A 22,345-nucleotide genomic window follows, 5' to 3' on the forward strand; every position below is an offset into this window, starting at 1 on the left:
ATGGCTCGAGCTCAAGAGTTCCCCCAGCAACGCGACAACATGGAAGTTAACTCAACGAGGGCCCTGGTGTATCACTGGCGCATCTTTCGGGTGATCGGACTGCATCCGCCGCCCAGGAACACCATGTGGGGGCGGCACTACAGTGCCTATTCGGTGGTGTGGAACACGGTATTCCATTTCTGCATCTGGGTGTCCTTCTCGGTGAACTTCCTGCTGTCCAACTCGCTGGAGACCTTCTGCGAGAGCCTGTGCGTGGCCATGCCGCACACGCTCTACATGCTGAAGATGTGCAACGTGTACCGGATGCACGACGAGCTGCTCCACAGCCACCGGGTGTTCCGGCACCTGGACAGCCGGCTCAGCTGCTCCATGGAGGCCCAGATCGTTGAGGAGGGCGTCGCCCTGGCCGAGTTCATATTTAGGTTCATTGTCCGCGGCATTTTGGCCGTCCTCGTTGTCGGCATCCTCTACATCGGCCTGGCCAGCGAGCCCACGCTGATGTACCCCTCCTGGATTCCCTGGAACTGGACGGGCAGCTTCTCCGCCTACCTGCCCACCGTCACCCTTCACACGTGCGCCATCATCGAGACCTCGGCAGTGGTCCTCACCCTGATCACCTACCCGGGCACCTACCTCCTCCTGCTCAGCGCCCACACCAAGGCGCTGGCCTGGCGAGTCGCCAGTCTGGGTCACAACGAACCACTGCCGGCGCATCGGGTGCAGGCACTCCTCGCTGGCTACATCCAGGACCACCAGATCCTTTTGCAGTAAGTGCGGGGGAATAACCCTATTGCCCTAGCTTCCAGAAATAAACACCTACGTAGGATAAATTGCCAAAAAGTGTCCCAAATTAACATGCTGTCACAAAAGAATTTAATCGGAAGAACTCTCAAAATGTTTAGTTTTCTGTGTTTTTATACCCTTGCAGAGGGTATTATAATTTCAGTCAGAAGTTTGCAACGCAGTGAAGGAGACATCTCCGACCCTATAAAGTATATATATTCTTGATCAGCATCACTAGGAGAGTCGATCTAGCCATGTCCGTCTGTCCGTCTGTCCGTCCGTCTGTCCGTCCGTTTCTACGCAAACTAGTCTCTCAGTTTTAAAGCTATCTGCATGAAACTTTCCCAAAGTTGTCTTTCTATTGCAGGTAGTATATAAGTCGGAATGAGCCGGATCGGACGACTATAGCATATAGCTCCCATAGAAACAATCGGAAAAATAAATAAAAAAAAATTATAACTTTGGTGTTTTTTAATTTTTTTTAGTGCTTCGAGATATAGTAATGGTTAAAAATTTCAGAATTACGATTTGAATTTCATCAAAATCGGACGACTATAGCATATAGCTCCCATAGGAACAATCGGAAAAATAAATGAAGAAAAATTATAACTTTTCTGTTTTTTAATTTTTTGTTTAGTTCTTCGACATATAGCAATGTTTAATTATTTCAGAATTATGGTATAAATTTTATCAAAATCGGACGTCTATAGCATATAGCTCCCATAGAAATAATAAAAATATATAAAATAACTATCTAATAATTGAGCTGCAAATCATCATAGTTTCAATGTTTTTTTTTAGCACATACTCAAGTAAATAATAATTTAAATGTTTTCAAAAGTATTTAATTATTGCAATAGCTGCAAGAGTATATGAACTTCGTCTTGCCGAAGTTTGCTTTCCTTCTTGTTATTAAATGCTAGAAATGTGTATTTAAAAAAAAATGTTTTTATATAATACAAATAATAATAATAATTAAATAATACAAATCGAGAAGATTATGTGTTACAACCGCCGTGCCCTTAAAGCTTTGTTCTCTTTAACTGCTCTTGATCGCGTTTAAAAAAACAAGAATCAAAAGAAGTGGGCCATCCCTTTCTAAAGAATTCGCGTTTAACACTCCATGGTTGACGAATTATAGGGATACAAAAAAAACACGAATTCTTCAGAAGGAATGGACGAACATATAATGAAATTGGGTATTGATAGCACAAGATAAATTAAACGCGAATTCTTCAGATGATATATTCCGTTGACTTGCATCAAAGATAAAATAAAGATAAAGAAGACGCGAATTCTTTAGAAGATATATTCTGTCGTTTTATCAAATTGTAATATTCAAAATATTTCATAATAATGATAGAGAAGTCAAGGTATCTGATAGAATTTCCCTTTTAACTGTAGCCTGTTCAAGTCGCTCAATTGTAATATTCAAAAATATTTCATAATAATGATAGAGAAGTCAAGGTATCTGATAGAAGTTCCCTTTTAACTGCAGCCTGTTCAAGTCGCTGGAGCGATCGCTGTCGATGACCTGTTTTCTGCAGTTCTTCTGCACGGCCTGCGCCCAGTGCGCCATCAGCTACTTTCTGCTCTTCGAGCAAATCGGGGTCATGCGGTTCGCGAACATGCTGATCCTGCTGGTGGCCTTCACCACGGAGACCCTGCTGTTGTGCTACACCGCCGAGATCCTCTGCCAGGAGGGTGAAAGCCTGCTGGCGGCGGTCTACAGCTGCAATTGGCTGGATCAGTCGATTCACTTCCGGCGCCTGGTGCTCCTCATGCTGGTGCGCTGCCAAAAACCGATGGTCCTGGTCTCTGGAGTCATAGTGCCCATCAGCATGAAGACCTTTCTGGTGGTATGTGCACATATAATTACATTAAATTGCATTACATTACTTGCAACCCACTGCAGGTGGTGAAGGGAGCTTACTCCATGCTCACTCTGCTGAACGAAATGCGAAAGACGTCACTCGAATAAAACTGAAACGTCGTCGAATTCACAACACTTTTATCCCTCGAAACACTAGTCAGCAAAAGTATGAAATATTAAACTCGAGGATACCCTACAAATGGAGCAAATGGTGCCATGATAGAGCCTTAAAATGTCAATGTTGAATATAATAAAGGTAGTACAAGAATGTTTTGTTTTTTTTTTTTGTCGATTTTACAAGAGGTTTAGGATTTATTTGAGAGTGCTGGAATGTCGTAGCCGCTCGGAAAAAAGCACTTTTATTCGAAAATTTTATTTGAAAAATTTGCAAGTGGGCAATTAGCTAAAGTTTGTATGCCCAAGGCCTCTAAACTTTATTTTAGTGTACGAGTAACGGGTAAAATTAATTCCTGACAAAAAATGTTATAGAAAAGTATTGCTAAAAAATTTCTATTTTATTTGATGTCTTGGTTGTGGTATATTATTTTTTAAATTTTTGGAATGCTTATAAAATATGTAAACAAAATCGCCAAAAATCTTTATGTAGACGTTTTTTATAAAATTAAATTTTTGTTTGGGCTGAAGCTTTGGGCAAATACACTGAAGACTGATGACAAACGAAAGGACAAGATCAGTTTTTTTTAAACGCCATCAATTTATCCTTGGTATGAGACAGAGGAAGTAGTTTGAATGGACCGCACCATGTCCCTTGAACTTGGCATATAATACACCTATGATAAATGGCTTAAACCATTTTAATACATGACTTATTGAAATGATTTAAGAAGGCCGAAGCTGTGCTGTTTCTAAAGTCTTCCGTCATCCAGTGGAAATGGTTTATCTGTCGTCATTAACAATCATAGTTATAGCATTCCGAATGGAGGGCTTTTCACTTGGACAGGGCTTTTAATTAATGCTGCATAATGCAGGGGCTTATTATTAAATGATTTGAACTGGGTATTGTAGTTACACAAATTCGTCTGACAGCTGCACCACATGACCACCACTGTACATACCGGGTCTTAATAAACATTTTAATTGGAAGCAACCCAGAACGGGCGATCGATTGATCGTACCACTCAGGTTATCATATTTGCAAAAATACTCTTTTTCATTTAATTGACTGCCAGAGCTTAATTTTATTTTTATTTTTTTAGCCCGAGGTATTTTTTGTGCCCGATGTACAGTCGGTTTTTTTTTGTTAAACTAATAAAAGTTTGATAAGACAATGAGTAACAAGAAAGAACCAATATTCGTTTATATATCCTGAATTTTTTTAAGAAGATTATTTAAGATTTTGAACCAAAAATGCCCACTGAGCATTGGAATATGTCCATATAAGTCAATTAATGGATATGAGATTAATGATTTAACCGATGTGCGATTCAAGTTACGCTTTCAATCTGATTCCTTTTCGTAGTCATGGCACTGCATACGTATTTAAATATTAAATTGCGAACATAATTATGTAACCCTTCAGTGCCAATTTAAACGTTTCGACAATAAGCTGGTGTCAGACAGATCAAAGTATGTGAGATGAGTATATCTTTATTAAGTGTACCAACAAAAAAAATGAAATTCATATATGTAAACGTAACATTAAAATACAAATACAAACGAGTTCTACGACTTAAACAGTGGAAACATATACATATGTAGGCTTAGGCAAATGTTTATTTGGCGAGTCTATTGGAAAATTTCTTAAATATTTACACAAAAACCGAATGAGCGCCGGAGTGCCGGCAAACTCATTAAAAGTTGGAAAAGCAAACTTGAAGGCAAGGCACCAGATTTGCATAACAACAAAGAGCAGGAGCATAAAAGGGGTTCGAAATTGAGTAAAATACGTAATTAGCGTACCGAAAAACAGGAGCAGCACCAGCGGATAGCAAATGGGAAATCCAAACAAAGGTTTAAAGAAGTATGAATTTGGGTATGGTCTGGTGGCGAAATCGTGCTTAAAGCGAAGTCATCCTAGCTATAGGTGATGATGTTTCTGCTGTTGCTGCTGTTGCTGCTGCAGTTGCTGTCATTGTTGCTTTGAACGCTTTAGGGATATTTCACAATATTGTTGCCGTCACCTGACAGCTGCCCCCCACTTGTTGCGGTCGACTGTTGCTTTGGCCCTGCTGCTCTTGGTCCTGCTGCTGCTGCGCCTGCTCCTGTTGCCGTTGCTGGTGCTGGTGCACCCAGTGCTGTTGCTATTGCTGCTCCCGGGTGATACAAATGCGTGCCATAATGCACGGCGCCCGGATGGCTGAAGTATGGTATAATGGCCGGCGAGGCCGCGTTCATCACAGATGGCGAAGCGGAGACGGAATCGGAACCGGAACCGGAAACTGAAGCCAGCGACTTGGGCCCCTCCTCGTAGGGCGATACATACTGCTGCGGGGCGTGGCTGTAGAGCGGCTGCAGCACGGACGCCGGCTGGTAATGGTGGTAGTGATGGATCGGCGGTCCATTTGCCGCCGACAATCTGACCACGTGAAGGGGCCCCGCTGATTCGTGGGCCATGTTGTAGACGGCCTTTGGGTTGTTATTGCTGAAACGTGGCAATATGGCAAATTGATGTTGCTGCTGCTGCTGCTGCTGCTGCTGCTGCTGCTGATGTTGCTGCTCGGCGGGTGCTTGCACGTATATGGGGTTGTAGTGCACCACGGGCAAGTGTTGCTGCCGTGTTGCTGTTGCCGCCGCCGTTGCTGTTGCTGCTGCTGCCGCCTCTGATGTTGCTGCCGTGCTCGTTGTCGATGTTGTTGTCAATGCTGTCGGCGACGTTGGCGCTGCTGGCGTGTATTTGTGTTGCTGCTGTTGCTGCTCTGAATGTTTGAGGGTCTGCTGCTGCTGCTGCTGCTGATGCGGCTTCGGGTATTGCTGCTGGAGTTGCTGCTGCAGCGGATAAGCTGAAAGAGACGAGCAAAACAAGTGGACTTTAGACATCAGGTGCAATGGTTCAACCCCAAGCCCGAGGCCAGTCGCTAACTACCCATTCCAACGAATTTGGGGCCTAAACGAGACACACTTACGCTCAGTACTCAGAGTACGGTTTGTGGGTTTGCTTAAAAATTGGTAGCTGCCCCAATGAAATTGGGGGAGTAAAACATATAGCATTTTATATAGTTTTTATGGTGTGAATAAAATGGCGGACCTTCATTAATAAAGTGGTCTGGAAAAGCGTCTATATGACTGCCTCCAAAATCTCTTTTAATCGAATACCCACTTAAGTACCTTTTTTTATAACTTTGAAATTCTATTTTATTGTCTACTCCCATACATAATAAAGAAGAATAATAATGGATTTATACTATGTTATTACTAATATAGTTATTTTTGGTACAGCGATAAAGAGCCCAATTTCAAATGTTTGAAATCACGTCGTTGATTTTTATACCCTTGCAGAGGGTATTATAATTTCAGTCAGAAGTTTGCAACGCAGTGAAGGAGACATCTCCGACCCTATAAAGTATATATATTCTTGATCAGCATCACTAGGAGAGTCGATCTAGCCATGTCCGCCTGTCCGTCTGTCCGTCCGTTTCTACGCAACTAGTCTCTTAGTTTTAAAGCTATCTGAATGAAACTTTCCCAAAAGTTGTCTTTCTATTGCAGGTAGTATATAAGTCGGAATGAGCCGGATCGGACGACTATAGCATATAGCTCCCATAGAAACAATCGGAAAAATAAATAAAAAAAAATTATAACTTTGGTGTTTTTTAATTTTTTTTAGTGCTTCGAGATATAGTAATGGTTAAAAATTTCAGAATTACGATTTGAATTTCATCAAAATCGGACGACTATAGCATATAGCTCCCATAGGAACAATCGGAAAAATAAATGAAAAAAAATTATAACTTTTCTGTTTTTTAATTTTTTGTTTAGTTCTTCGACATATAGCAATGTTTAATTATTTCAGAATTATGGTATAAATTTTATCAAAATCGGACGTCTATAGCATATAGCTCCCATAGAAATAATAAAAATATATAAAATAACTATCTAATAATTGAGCTGCAAATCATCATAGTTTCAATGTTTTTTTTTAGCACATACTCAAGAAAATCATAATTTAAATGTTTTCAAAAGTATTTAATTAATGCAATAGCTGCAAGGGTATATGAGCTTCGGCTTGCCGAAGTTTGCTTTCCTTCTTGTTTTATATAAATAAGATTTTAATTATTTTTTTACTGAAAAGTATGCAAATCACTGGAAGGCTTGAAAACTTAATTTACAATAAACAAGTAATTAATCTAACAGGATGTTTTTTAATTTTTTTTTTAGTGCTTCGAGATATAGTAATGGTTAAATATTTCAGAATTACGGTTTAAATTTCATCAAAATCGGACGACTATAGCATATAGCTCCCATAGAAATAATAAAATTATATAAAATAACTATCTAATAATTGAGCTGCAAATCATCATTGCTTCAATGTTTTTAGACATATACGCAAGTAAATCGTAATTTTAATGTTTTCAAAAATATTTAATTCTTGCAATAGCTGCAAGGGTATATAAGCTTCGGCTTGCCGAAGTTTGCTTCCTTTCCTGTTTTTTTAATATTTTAAAGTACCTTAGCTATGATAAATGTGTTTTTTTATATTACCTCATTTAGTTTATAGTATTAGCTTTATGAAAATAAAAACTAATTTTGATTGCCATTGCCATAAGCTAAAAAACGACTGTTATTTGACCGCAACTGAAGGGCCAGTTCTACGGAATACTGGTCAGCTTACCATATAGTGGTCCTGGCTGTTCGGCGTAGATGGTGGACTGCTGTGGCTGCGGTGGCTGCAGGAAGATCCGCTGTAGCTGCAGTTGAATTTGCGGCTGCTGCGGATGGTGGTGCGCCGGGGATGATGGGGGCGCTGGCTGATAGAAGAGCTGGGCGGGCTGGTAGGTGGGTGGTGGCGCAGGGGCAGCGACCTTGGCGTACATAACCTGCTGCTGCTGTTGCTGCTGCTGCTGCTGCTGGTGGTGGTGATGGTGCTGGTGCAGTTGCTGGGCGGCGGCCATCAGCAGACTGGTGGGTATCTGCAGGTAGGGCTGGTGGATCAGCGGCGCTGTGGGTCCCGCGAGCGGTGCACTAACGGCATCCGACTGGTAGTAGGGTCTGTACTGGCCCTGGTGGTCGCGTGCCAGCGGACCCAGCAGCTGCCCCAGCGGATGTCTGCCCGTGGGCGTGGGATGCGGGGGCGAAGAAGGCGATGGCGATGGCGGGGCAGTGCTGCTGGTGCTGCTACTGCTACTGCTACTGCTGCCAGTGGGTAGCGGGGCCAAGAGCAGTTGATGCTGCTGCTGTTGGTGCTGCTGTTGCAACTGCTGTTGCTGCTGCAACTGGCGCATGTACGAGAGCGGAATGGCAATGATGTACTGGATGCGCTGCTGCAGCTTCTGTGGCGGCTGCTGCAGGTACTTGCCACCCTGCTGGCCTTGGCTGTGGTGCAGGTGGCCCAAGCGGCCCAGGTGGCCCAGTGGTGCTGCCGGCTCAAGCTCGCCGTAATTGAAAATCGCCTGCGCCTGTGGCTGTGGCTGTGGCTGTGGCTGTGGAGGGGTGGCAACGGGCTTGTAGGCGGCTTGCCGCTGAAAGGGCTCCACTTGCGGTGGCACTGCAAAGCTGAAGCGGTGGTGCTGCGGCCCCTTCTGTCCGTGGAAGGCCTGGGGAAAGCGAGAGAGGCGGGGGAGGACAGACAGACAAAGAGATTTCGGCGGTTATTAAGTGCATTTGCTGCGGTCCGTGGTCCTAGGCGGCATAGGCCTGTGTACCTACCTGTGGTGGAGCTGCCTCCGCAGCTGTGTAGCGCAGTGTGGTGGGCCCGAAGATTTGCGTCGGTGGCTCCGACTCGAAGCGGCTGCTGGGCGGATAAATCGGTCGGAACGGCGGCTCTTTGCTCGAGAGGCCGAAGTACGGGGTACCTGCAGTGGAATAATTGCGGCGAGGTACTGTTACTACTGCAAATCAACTTTTCAATTGGTTGCCACTTCATTTGTTGTCTTAAAGTGTGAGTTTCCCTTTTTAAAGCAGCAAATAATCAGAAGATTTTTGTTTATTTGTGTTATTTACAAGGGTTTTCGAACCTTTAAATATGTATTTTTCTTATAACGTTTTTGCGCTGGGTAAAACTTAGCTTACACATACACAGATGAAATGCCTTAACGTTTGGAAGTGTTGGCTATTAAGATTTGTTTATAATATTTATTTATTTAAAACAAAAATTTTAAATGACATTTTTTGAATAATTTTTATTATAGAAATACAGTTAGCTGTAGAAAATGTTAAGGAAAGTTTAAATTACTGTTCATATTTCAAAATTCATATATAACATTAATATTAATTTGAAGTATGTCGTTTGCACTGCAATGGGAGCCTATAAATCTGAAAAAATGTGCTAAATCAAACATCTGATTTATTTTATTTTAGAAACAGTCCAAAGCTAATTGGAGCAGTTATAGAAAATATAACACAATCAAAACTTCACTGCTTTGAAATTTCGAGCTCTAGTATTCTATAATACTTTTCCTTTTTCGGATTAAAGCTATCATATAAAACACTATAGTATAATATGCTAATTAAATGCAATAATTCGGAAAACATGAATACATTTGTAAATGGAGCATAGTTGGATAATTTCATATATTTATTTTTGTTGCTGCCAATGTAAAATCGGTCTCTTATTTTTAGGAAAACTATTGCATATTTTCCAAAACCGTGATCCAAACGAAATTTCTTTCCCAATTTGGTTTTGTACCTGTCTGATCCGATGAGTCACGCTTCTCCGTCTTGCTCTTGGCATCCTCTTCGATGCTGGGGGTCAGCTTGGTGGTGGCTACGGCCTCGACCTTGTCCGCGACCTTGGAGGACACCGCCTCGATCTCTTCGCCGCCACAGGTCGCAAAAAGGCAGCAGCAGGCGATTGCGGATAGTACCTGGCCATGGACGGAGAGTAGATAAAATTGCATGAAATTAAAGTCGAAATCGATATCGAAATCAACTCAATTCTCGATTCGCTTTGCATTCCTTATTATTAATATAGTGCATTTAATGTGGAAAAAACTGGCTTGATTGAAAATATTTTCACTGCAATAATAATAATTTAATTAAATTGATTTATATGCAATTATAGCAATTTTATACACCGAAGTGCAATTGTTTTCCGCTCTTGTCACACACTATTATTTGTATTATTCCACTGCACACGCGATTAATAACTAATGCTCGTAATTAAGCCGAGCGATGCACAATGAACCTGGCACAAAGGTAATTATTAATGAGCTGCATAGCAGCAAATACGATTTCATCCATCCCGATGGTAATCCGTTCACGGCTGTTACTTGTGGTAAATTTGATCCGATCTTTTGAATGAGAAGTGTCTCGGGCTTGTTTATGGCGGCTAGTTAGGCCGATTGCCTTGGGTGAATGGGTTCATCTATGATGGCATAATTACATGAGCACTGAGTGGTCGAATGAAAAGGTCATGGCCGGAGCAGACGCTTGTTTTGGGGTACTACATATTGGCAAATAACACCCAAAATATTAAGACATTGGATGGATTCTAGTTATATGAACGGATGTCATATTAAAATATTTCCTATTATACGAATTGTCATTTGTTATGAGTTTCTAGAATGGTAATATCATCTATAGAAGAATGAAGTTAGGGGGCCAAACCTATATATACACTGATAACGAAATTTAATAATAAATATAAATATCTGAATATTGAATAAATTTGAAATCATAATATTAAATACAATGCATATTAACTTATATGATTGATTTAATTTAATGTGAAAAATATTAGTTTTAAAACAGTTCCTATTTGATTTAAACGCATTTTATTTAAGTTAAATATGGTCTACATTTAAAGTAAGATATTCAGATATTTAAATGAATTCCGAAAAAAATCAAATTAAAAATTAAAGAATTTTTTAAAGTGTTCATATATAAAATAACTAAAAACCATAGATGAACAATGGATGAAAATTAAAGGGAAAATATTTCAATCGAATACAAAATATTGATTAGTATTTGTTATATTAATAACTTTATTTTCTACCAGTTTAAAAAGGTAATCTTACAAGCCTACCTTTGTGGTAGTTAATCATAGCAAACTAAATATATAGGCTTGCATTGATATGCAATATATTCTAATAAAATAGTTTTTGAATTGAAGCAGCTTTTTGTATAAACTGAGTCCACTGTCAATTATTGTACTTTGGATAATAAATAAATAATAAATAACAAATAATAAATAATAAATAAGTGTAAGTAAACACCATCGCTCTTCGATTATCAGAATGCACACGATGGCAAGCAATCAAGTGGAAATAATTAAAATAGGCGCTGATTTTATGTCATTATCAATATTTGATTGCCAACTTTCAGTGCTTTCGATTTCAATTATATGGGTTTAATCCTGTTTTGCATTATTTACCCGTATGAGAGGCATTATTACAGTTGCTGCTTTATTTATTCAAACCAATATATGTATACCATACATATACGTAAATATATAATTTGTTTTGTGTGTTCACTTTTTTCGATTTAATTCGGTTTCCTTCTGTCACTCAATTAAAATTCGATTCGTGTGGCGGGCCAGCCAACGCTAACAAAAGCGGCAAACCAAAACAAAATGAAAAAAACTTAAAACAAACAAATTTATAAACACTTTTCACGGATATTTGATTAATGCATTCGGATGTTGCTTTTGTTTGTTAGTTATTGTTGTTGTTATTGTTGTGATACAGTTAACGCGACGGAATCGCTCGCGATTTTACAGTTGGCGGCTTAAATCGCTAGCTCGCGTGTTGGCCAACAAAGTGAGAGTGAAATTGGTTCGCCAGCCTTGCGCCGTTTTATAGTCTGCGTTGCTGCTTTTCAGAGCTTGCAGCTGAAACTGGCCACCAGCAGCAACATGCAGTTCGCAGCTCGCAGCTGGCATCTTGCAACCTGCAACTAGCAAATAGCAAATAGCAACTTGCCTCCGTTGGGGGCAAGCACCTTGTGGTGTCGCCGCGATCCGGCTGAGCCATTTGTTGGAGCACAATCACGACCATTAACCGATTGCTTCACCGATTCCAAGGCGATGGTCATTGTCAGCCGCAGATCCGCAGATTCGCCACTCGAATTTGGCTTGCGTCATCGACTTTTCCCGCCCCATCGCCACCCATCTAAGCCATCTCGCCCACTCGGAAGAGAGAGCATCGACAAGCCATAATCAAACCAAAACACAACGTTATGCTAATATTATAACCAACTTTGCCCTCGAATGGTTTTCTATTATAGCTTTAATTATAAACAAGAAAGAAAGCAAATTTCGGCAAGCCGAAGTTCATATACTCTTGCAGCTATTGCAAGAATTAAATTTTGAAAACATTAAAATTATGATTTACTTGCGTATATGTTTAAAAACATTGAAGCAGTGATGATTTGCAGCTCAATTATTAGATAGTTATTTTATATATTTGTATTATTTCTATGGGAGCTATATGATATAGTCGTCCGATTTTGAAGCAATTTAAACAGTAATTCTAAAATATTTAACCATGTCGAAGAACTAAAAAAAAATTATAAAACACCAAAGCTATAATTTTTTTGGTTTTTTTTCCGGCTGTTCCTATGGGAGCTATATGATATATATGATTTTGATGAAATTTAAACCGTATTTCTGAAATATTTAACCATTACTATATGTCGAAGAACTAAACAAAAATTAAAAAACAGCAAAGTTATAAAGTCGGAAATGTCTCCTTCACTGCGTTGAAAACTTCTGACTGAAATTATAATAATAGCTGAAGATAATGGTAGTCTTTAGGAAAAAATTCATCCCTATCTTCACAATAAAACAAAAAATAATAAATAATATAAAATAAATAATAAATAATAAAATCAATTTGAAATAAATCAATGTCACGCATTTGCGACACCTGTTTTTGCGAATCATCACATCACACAAAAAGTATTATGGCCAGGTCAAAAGGGGCTTTGTCGGTTCCATAATTGTGTGCGAGCATCGGAAAAGCCCTAGAAAACAGGACTTTTATTTAAATGCAAAATCAAATTAAAAGTAAAGTATATATTTCGCTATTTAGTTAAATATCTTATTTATTTACTAACTAATAACTTTTGTTAAAAAAATAATTTATTTTATATTTCCCTATTCAATTAAACTTTATATTGGGTAATATATCAAAGGAAATTTGCAAATTAAACGGGGACGTTAAGTATACGCCTTAACCGCAAATTTACACCCAGAGAAAAATAGTGGTAAGTAAAAATATATTCACATTGAATTAATTTTTTTTATACTAACTAACACTTTCAGTTTTATTTTTGAGTACGAAAAAATGTGGTTTTAAATTAAAAAAAAAAAATTGAAATCTACAATTTTCCTGTTGGGTAAACCAATTAAATATGTTAATTATTACATTATCATGTTCTTAGTGTATTTTAAGTAAGTTCATATCTAAAAAAAACAATGTTACATTTCAGTATTTTATTGTTTAATTTTACTATGTGGCTTTTCTCTGGCTGTAGTAAAACATAATGTTTCAGGCAACTTACATTCAATCTAATCTTTATTTTTTTCTAGTTTGGCTAGTTGATAGAAGACTAGTTTTTTAACCCTTTTATTTAATTGTGAATCGATAACGATTAGATCCAGAACTATTAGCTCAATTAAGTGCTTCTCCACGGCGCTCTCCCCTTCCCTTTGTTTACCCCAGGCGCGATTAACATGCACTCATTCGGTGTTTGTGTTTCCATTAGAGGTCCTGCACCAGCCAAGTCCTGCCATTCTGCAAGTCCATCGAGTGAATGGCGAGTTCGGTCCTGGCCATTTTCGTTGCTGAACGAACCGTTTACAACGGACAATGATTTTACGAGCGCTCCTAATAAAATCAAGTGGCTTTCCATAAAACTTAACAGTTACTTTAGCAATAACACACAGCAAAACAGCACAACTTTGAAACCTTGTCCTGTCGAAAAATGCCCATGCCATGCCAAATAAAAGTCCCCAATTTGTAGTCGCACATAAAATGTGTGCGGCACAAGTTAAAAGTTCTACCATTCCCATACCCATACCGACTATTTTGGTACAGAGAATGGAATGTTGTGCAGCTTTTCTGAGGCAGAAGTTAAAAGTTCCCTTTTTTGCCTAACCTGGTAACATCCATTTAATTGTTCTTCCACTGGGGCTCTGCTGCTTTGGGGGTCTGTGGTCCGGTGGTCCGGACAGGAAAGTGTTATAATTAGTAGTTCCAACGACGATATGGGTGGAAGTGGGCGGAAAGCGGTTCCTCATGCATGGTTAGTTTTTGTTTAGAAAGTTTGTTGGTTCGAAAGGTCGGGCCGGATGAAAAGTATCCGATGTGCTGTGCGTCTGTGTGAATATTGTGCTTAAATCAAACGCAGCTAACGTTTTCAGCTTCACCATTTGGGTTATTTACCACAAATTGCCCCTTGCTGTAATATAAAATATTTGAAAAGAAAGGTAGACAATATTTACCGAAACAAACAGAAAAAAACTACCTGTGGTCTTTGCGATTCTTGTATTTGACGTTTAGTATTTGAGTGACTGACATTTTGTATGTAGGTGGCTCTTAGGGGTAGTGGCCTAAGGGGGTAACCGGTGTAACCTTTGAAAAAGTAGTTAAGTAGTTAATTGAAGGGAACGCTGTCGTTCAAAAAACTATTTAGGATACGATCTTTTCCTTTTCTCTGGATATTTTTGAAAGTGTAAGCTATTGAAAAAGTCGCAAAAAACTATCGATTTTTAATAAGTGTCACACTAAGTGAATAATGCTTGTACTGTTCATACATCGAATACTTGTATAAAGGGTACAGAAAATTTAAAAATAACATAAACATGCATAAAAATAAAATACGCCAACAAATAATCTTTTGTAAAACAGATACGTAAAAATTGTATTTTCGTTTTGACTTATAAATAAATGTTAATTTTTTGATTTTGTTTGGATACTTGTGCATTTAGAAACACATTTTTGAATTGTTATTTTTTTAATGCAGACTCCAAAATAATGCTGCTTGTGAAATAATTACTTTATACGCACTTGGGCAATTGGTAGGACATATTGGTGCACTTGCAACTCACCAAATTCGCATAATTACAAATTAAAACATGAGATAATTAGCGAAGAGGAGTGTAATCGAATTGCGCTTAAACCCAGCCTAATCGAATTGCAGCGCAACAAAACCAATTTTGTGTCACGAATAATTGCATCAGCTGTATAATGAAATATTTTAATTTGCCACCCGCTCCAACTGCAGTTCGCAGTGGTCGCAATGTTCGCAGAATAGTATCGAATGCGGCCCAAATTATAGATGCTGACTGGGGCTGCAACCAGAAGCCAGAAGCCGAATCGAACCCGATAATCCAGGGACGTATCGTATAACGAGTGATTGTGTCGGCGGTTTGTCATTTGCGGGCCACATAATTTATGGCCAGAGCAGACCGTTCCAGAAACTAATTAGGCAGGCTGAGGGGTTGGACTGCGGGCCAGGAAACACAAACAGAAACATCGATGCGATGCGTTGGCAATCGCACTTATGCAATCCGCAGTCGAAACTAAATCAGTGCGCTGGCCAACGCAAACTGGTTTCTGGTTACGGGACTCCAAAAGGAAGCGTGCACAGCCATCGGCCTGGCCAGCGCCAATTAACTTCACGGAAATGCACCTCGGGCTGTCGCATTTTGGGTGAAATGTCGAAATGCAGCCAGAAATCGAGATCCGCAGCCAGGTGGGGTCTGCAATCGCAATCGCCATCGCCGACGTTGTCCGACTCGACTGGTTTGCTCAGTCTTTGGCTCGACAAGTGCACTACTAGCCTTCTTTTGGATCATCCGCCGATCGGATTCGATTTTTCCTGCACGCTGAAAAAAAAGCGTCGAAAAAATATATACACATCCTTGAATTCACATCAGCGCCCACGGATCTAACTATTTTATAATGCTTAAAGAAATTTACAAATAATAAATATTGTTAAAAAAATAAACGTATACGTTAAAATATTATACAATTCTATTAAATAAGATAGTTTATAGGTGCTAGTCTTAAGTTAATAATGTTTATATTTAATTTTTTCATAGTATGCTCGTAGCTCTGTGCTAAGTTATTGAATAAAATTAAAAATTAAAAAATTAAAATTAAAAGTTAGAACTTAACATAGTTTTAATTTTGGCCATTGATTTCAGTGTTTGAGCGATGTTGATCATATTAAAGAAAATAGTTGGTAAAATTTTCTAGATAACATAACATTTAATTAAAGAAATTACTTTCTAAATAGACAGCAAGTTTACAATAAAAATATAAATTATTTTCTACAATTCAGAGGATTTTGTAAGAAAAAATTCCCCTTAGGTATCTGTATTATTTCTCGGCCTCAATTAAACTTTTGTCCTCGAAAGGTATACCATCGAAATAGTGTTTACAAAAAAAAAAAATTAAGAAAAACCGAATTTTTTCAATTAAAAAAAGGGAAATTAAAAGCTACTCAATAGTGGCATTTTCGCCACTATTTGAAATAAATTGGAAAAGCTATGTTCAGTAATTCCCCAAAATCCATTACAAATTCCCAAATTGCCAATTATTTTGTATGTGTTCATTATTCAAAATCAAATTGTAATATGTTAAAAGTCTTCTTTCTATAAATTACGCGTTGTATTTTGAAAAATCCCTGTTACAATGTATTGCAAAAGATTACTTACAAGCCTTTTTTGCTTACCCTGCGTTTTTCTTAGGCAGTAAACAGAGTCGTAAACAAACTGTGCACATTGAAGCCGCCTAAATGCGATCGTGAATTGTCGGAGTGAGTGTTGTGGTCCTCCCATGGCCATATATCTTGGGGTCCAGCAGGTAGAATGTGCACCGGGCCAAGCTGAATCTCGGTTTTTTAGCTTTAAGTGGCCTCCGCTCCGGTCCGCGGTGGCTCGCGGGCAGCGATCCCTGTGGCCAGACTTATTTCCTAAAGAGCGGTTGTCAACGCAACCGAACCAAGCCAAAAACTAAACCCAACCACATCGGCCAACCAAACCAGATTGCGTGCCAGCCAACTCCTACTCCTACCAAAGCCAAGCCCCTCCTTCATACCTCGGGCCACCTCGGGCCACCTAACTTGGCCTGCCCAGCTCCCCGAACAGTTAAAAGCTAAATTATTCATTACAATTTCCGCGCTGACGAGAAAAAAAAAAAAAACGCGCACACACACACTTGCGGACAAGGGAGGCGAAATGCGAAAAAGTTTTCAGTTTTCCATGGAAATGCTTCAAATGCTCATTTGAATCTGCCACGTAATTTGGCTTGCGGTCCGTGCGCATTTTTCTGGAGGGAACAAGCGTGATTTCGGCGCTCTTTTAAACGCAGCAGTTGACTTTAAATAAGTTTTCGCTGCATTGAAACGTTGCCAATTTCTGTTGCCAAACTGTGGCTGTGACAGTGGCTCACATCGTCGAGGCCGGTTCAAGTTTTCTGTTTTTTAGCCAGCAGTGTGGGGAGCAGCGCACTTCCGTCAACAGTCGTGCTTCTATGTGACGAACTTCGACAAATACAATTTCCCTAAAAAGCTTAATTTTGAAATATTTAATTACTCAAGGTTACCCAATTAATTGTCACTTATAAATTTCAATCTTAGAGAGTACCTTAGATAAATGTTTAAGTGACAACTCGCAAACAGAAAACTAAATTGAATTCAATAGTCTTTACTTACGATCTCGAAGCATTGTAAAAATACATATAATAATACAAAAAAAACCTTATATTTAAGAAAAACACATACGATTTCTTCATTTAAGAAAATATTTTTCAAGAAATGATTTTTTAAAATGTTAATATATTTTAGAAAAATATATTTTAGGGTGCAATTAAAAGCCATTCAATATTATAAATGTATGGGGCTATTTAAAAGGTAAATGATACAAGCAATTATAAATTGATTTATATTCGAAAATAATAAATCATAATTACTAAAAAAAAATTGTATCTGTTCGACATTTATTACTGATTTACATTTCAGTCAATCCGTTGTTTATTTACGGAATCTTTAAGTAATTTCTCTAAAAAACAAGTAAAAACCATATATCATTTAAGTCGATAAGCTTCTGCCAAAAAAAAAGTAGGTATATGATTATGAGTAGACGACAGCTACATTTTGGATTTATGGGTTTTTATTATGATGCTTGACTGTATTTTGTAATTTGTATTGCGTTCTTTCTTTTTGTTTACGCAGCTTATCATGCATTCAGTGCGATATATTGTGTCCTTGGCCACTTGTTGTCACTCCCTTTTGGGCGCCCATCAACCCACATTCCACCCCGGCATTCTCTTGACTCTTAAACCAGGCCAGAAACTTTCTTTAATTTTAATCAAAAAACATGTTGTTGTTGCTGGCTCTGGTGCTGATTCTGCTCTGTGGGCGGCTGGAAAAAAGCGTTTAATTGGGCAAGGGAATACGCACTACAAACATCCAAGCAGCAGGAGCAGAGTCAACAATGAAACAGGCCAACAGAAAAAGTTTAGAAGGAATGAAAATGAAAACAAAGTGAATACAAGCTGACAACTAATTTAATCAAACACAGAAAGGGGGCAGGCAATGTTGTGGGAGCCAAAAAGAAATCAGGGTAGGGTATTTCGATTGGAGATAGTGTAAGTAATGTATTTGTAAAGATAACCAGGGACTTACCAATTAAATATTATTTAATGATTTAGAATTTTGTTGATGGCAACAGAAACAAAAAATTTTAGGGATTGTTTAAGCACTTTTGTTACAATTCGTTGAGTTTGGTGAGCTCAAATTTTTTTGTTTCTTAGACTGCTTTTTAATATTTTGCCTCCAGTGTGGCAATTTGGAGGTTTTTTCATTTTTCGAGTAATTTACAGTACTTAAATTAAATCGACATTTGACCAAACACCCTTGGTTCAAGAATAGCCAATAAGGTATCCGAAGGCATTGGAAAAACATTATTTGTTTTATTTTCATGAAAATTTGAACCACTTTGATTTAATATTTTACTTTGTTATTTATTTTATTTAAATGCTTTAGTTGCTCACAAAAATACTTAAATTTTTCAAGAATATACCAATTTTTACCTTTGGCACTTTAGAGAAGAACTGCTATAATTTAAAATTCATCACCACGTTTTGTCTCACCCGTAGATTTTCAAGTGTAATTTGCAAAAAAAAGTGACATCTAGTGCTCACAGTTTACTGTGAAAAAGCAACTCGAATCGCAGAATGCAGGAGTATCCGTATCCGTATCCGTGCAATGATACTTCCTTCTTTAGTGGAAGGAGAAGTGACCAAATAAAGGATTCGTTGATGCGGTCCAGGTCCTGGCTCGAATTTAGCTATGTGGAAACGCATTCAACCATTCGAAAAAAGCGACGCAGACCAAACACACAGCAGACATATGAGTAAACAAACACGGCCAACAAATGAACAAACATGACATTTATCTTAGCATAAATCACAAAAACCTGTAACTGACAGTGCGCCTTTTCTGAGAGCGCCATGCCATTAGGCCGGAGTACTGGAAGCGTAGAGCTCCCAAAATGCCAAATGCACAAAAAAGGTTGCCTAATAAACCCACCAAAGGCCCCTGCCCAAATACCGGAATACCCGAATCCTCCACCAAGTTAAATAAAATGGGAATTGCTCAGTCAAATGAAAAACTCTTTAAATGCAATTGCTGGCCAAGCGTCGATTTGTTCACTGAATATTTTGTGGGTGCATTCCGAGGTGGGCAGTGGAGGGCCAAGTAAACATTACGAAACCAGTTAGCAGATAGTATAATTTCCGCTATCGGCGTCCGTATCCGGCGAACGACAAGGAATGCCGGGCGATGCAGGACACTCTGGGCTCTGGTTGCATGCGACCGTAGAAAAGGCCACACGAAGTCTCGAAAATAAGTTTCTGGACTCGAAGTCTCGAAAATAAGTTTCTGGACTTTTCGATACTTGGTAGTCATTCATTACCTTGAGGGGCTTAACCCAAAGTCGACCAAAAATACTACAAATTGAAAGGGTTCCCTAATTTTAGAGGGATGAGAGCATATAAGAAGTCAAAAAACTATAAAGTCTAAAAGTGCTTTAAACCGAATATCCGGTAACAACTGATAGACCTATTTACTTAATTTTTATTTTATTTTTATTTCGGCATAAAACATTTAATATTCTTTAAAACACCAGAGGTAAAAAAAAAATACAATAAAATAAGAGGAACATAAACTAATGTTCCCTCTTTGTTTTTAAAATAAAATTATGGGGAATGAGTAAATATTTGGATATGATTGAGGTTGGTGTCCCTTTAACAAAGGCGAATAGTTTTAGAAAAAGTTTTACCCATTCCCCTATATTACCTTTATGGCATCTATGCACCTACCAAAACCTATCTCCACAAAACCTTCTAAAAGAGCCTCCCACCCTTGAACCTTTACATTGCTCCCTTTTTACGTCACCGAACCCTTTACAATTCCTTTTAAATACAAACCCAACTAAGATTGCTAAAATATTTAAGTACCTTAATTCTAGCAAAGGTCTTAATCATAATTAAAATCCTGGCACACACGAACACAGTGAGTTAATTTACATTTTCTTTTAAATAAATATAATGTTTAAAAACAAATTTGTTACTCACCCTTGGTTTAATGCATTGATGCAGCCGAATAGAATATAATAATAATTATTATAATAATATTTTATTTGCTGGAATCCGACGAAATAATCTACATGAATAATCTTTACCACACTTATGTGCTAAAGCTGTCATAAATATATCCGTACGGTTACATGCATCATTGTGTTTATATAGAAAAAAAATCTAAGTCAGGTATTTTTAAAATGTATACTTTATTTTTTAATTTTTAACCAGTTACCTCATGCCAAGAAGATCAAAATTCAAGATTCTTTTAAGCCTCATACAAGCAACTAGTATCTCTGTAAATAAAGGTAAAATTAAAAATAACAATGTTTTTTTTTAATTTTAATTTAATTTTGTATAGTAACAAATACAGTACTCTTTTAAATAAAAATGCAAGCCGATAGAACTTGTTGGTAAATGGACGGTTGATATGGGACAATTATATATTTGCTTTAAACGAACACTATAACACATGTATATACCTCCGTCGTTATTGAGTACCTAGTACTCTGCCCCTGCAATAACGGCAATTGGCAAGTTACAAATAGGAACCATGCCATGAATAAGTAAGCTAGTTTCCAAGAAGTGCCTGCAACTGGTGCCATGTACTCACTGCATCTGGTTGGTTCCTTCGGGTTTTATCGAGGCGATGGGTCACACGGCACCTCCATAAGCTGCAAAGCTTATTACGATTCGAAGGAATGGCTTCGATGCGAAAGAAAGGCCACCGGTAAGCAATGGGCCTTTTTTCAGGGATTCTGTGAAATCATGTGCCCGCATAAATTTTCGTGCAATAGACAATCCCACATTGTTCATGCAAATATTTGCAGGTGCAGAAAACAGCAGTGGTATTACAGTTCAATATAAGCTTTGCACAACTCCAGATTAAGGAATGGTCGTTTCACCTTCATTTTACGTTGCATTGAATTACTTTCCTTAAACATTAATGGTGAATTCATGGTTAGTTATTCTTACTGATAGAATTTTAGCATTTTTAATTAAAAAAGGACTCTAATTTCAAGTTTTATCAACTCCAATCACATGTTAATCAAATAGGCCATATTTCTTGGAACTTTTTAACAAAGTTGAAGTTAACTTTGCTTTGCATTTCCATAAAATCATTTCCTTTAACACATAGCATAAAAATGAAGATCAATTTTATAAAATACTGATGCTTGCTTACAAAAAAGTACACTTTGGATTCGGTTCTTTCAAACATTTCATTTGCATTGAAAGAGCATAGGAAGCTGAATTTCACCGGGTTAATCAATCGATCATCATTTATAATACTTTTTGTCTGTGTACTCGTAGGGGCGCAAAAAGTCCATTAAGAATGGAGCACTTATCGACTACAGACTAGCGACGCCAACAACAGGCAGGCAGGAAATTAAAATGGAATAGTGAGCTGAGCTTGGGCTCGGGCTCGGGCTGCTTGTAATTGACGCCCACAAAGAAAGGAGTCAAAAAAGTCGACCGATGAGTGGAAAGTGCCGCTGGGTGTGCGGTGCTGTGCTGTGCCACACCGTGTAAGCCAAAGCCACCGTATAGCTCATCCCGTCTCGTTTGCCATCATTCGACGCAGTCGAGTGTGCAACACTTTTGGGTTTTCGCAGTATGCGCGGCAACTTTGCATTTTACTTCTCTTGTTTTTTTTTTTTTTTTTTTTTTTTTAATTTTTTGCAATTCGAGTTAAGTTGAGTTGAGTTGAGTTGAGTCACTCACACAGTCAGTTAAGTTTCCTGCCCCAGCAATTATATCATTTCCCCAATACCAAGTGGCGGCCCTCGTTTCATTCGTGCGTGAACGAATTTCAGCTAATTTGCACATTTCTCAAATTTTATATGGTATCTGAATCTGTATCTTTGCCACTGCACTGCACATTTCATTTTGTGCTTTTGATCGAAATGCGGTATTTCGACTGCACTTACCAATTTAAGCGTCAAATTGTCGGTTGTTGCTTGTTTTTTGTTGTGTGGCAGGAAGG

At 38.5% G+C, this 22,345-nt stretch overlaps 2 protein-coding genes across 3 annotated transcripts; one reads left to right on the plus strand and one right to left on the minus strand.

Moving 5' to 3' along the window:
* On the plus strand, nt 1-2,804 carry LOC128264533 (putative odorant receptor 19b). Its single transcript, XM_053000052.1, has 3 exons — nt 1-767; nt 2,282-2,642; nt 2,699-2,804. Exons 1-3 carry the CDS (start codon nt 1-3, stop codon nt 2,762-2,764), a joined length of 1,194 nt encoding a protein of 397 aa, XP_052856012.1. The 3' UTR covers nt 2,765-2,804.
* Nucleotides 2,805-4,244: 1,440 nt separating this feature from the next.
* LOC128264505 (putative uncharacterized protein DDB_G0271606) lies at nt 4,245-11,525 on the minus strand. Of its 2 annotated transcripts, XM_053000004.1 has the most exons (6): nt 11,488-11,509; nt 11,145-11,315; nt 9,459-9,636; nt 8,480-8,625; nt 7,446-8,367; nt 4,245-5,616 (listed from the first exon to the last, which is right to left on the minus strand). In XM_053000004.1, exons 2-6 carry the CDS (start codon nt 11,157-11,159, stop codon nt 4,766-4,768), a joined length of 2,112 nt encoding a protein of 703 aa, XP_052855964.1. In that variant the 5' UTR covers nt 11,160-11,315; nt 11,488-11,509; the 3' UTR covers nt 4,245-4,765. The 2 variants fall into 2 exon arrangements, with proteins under 2 accessions (XP_052855964.1, XP_052855963.1); XM_053000003.1 differs by having other exon boundaries at nt 11,145-11,525.
* Between the last annotated feature and the right edge of the window lie 10,820 nt (nt 11,526-22,345).

The sequence above is a fragment of the Drosophila gunungcola genome, unplaced genomic scaffold, assembly GCF_025200985.1.
Source record: "Drosophila gunungcola strain Sukarami unplaced genomic scaffold, Dgunungcola_SK_2 000072F, whole genome shotgun sequence".
NCBI lineage: Eukaryota > Metazoa > Arthropoda > Insecta > Diptera > Drosophilidae > Drosophila > Drosophila gunungcola.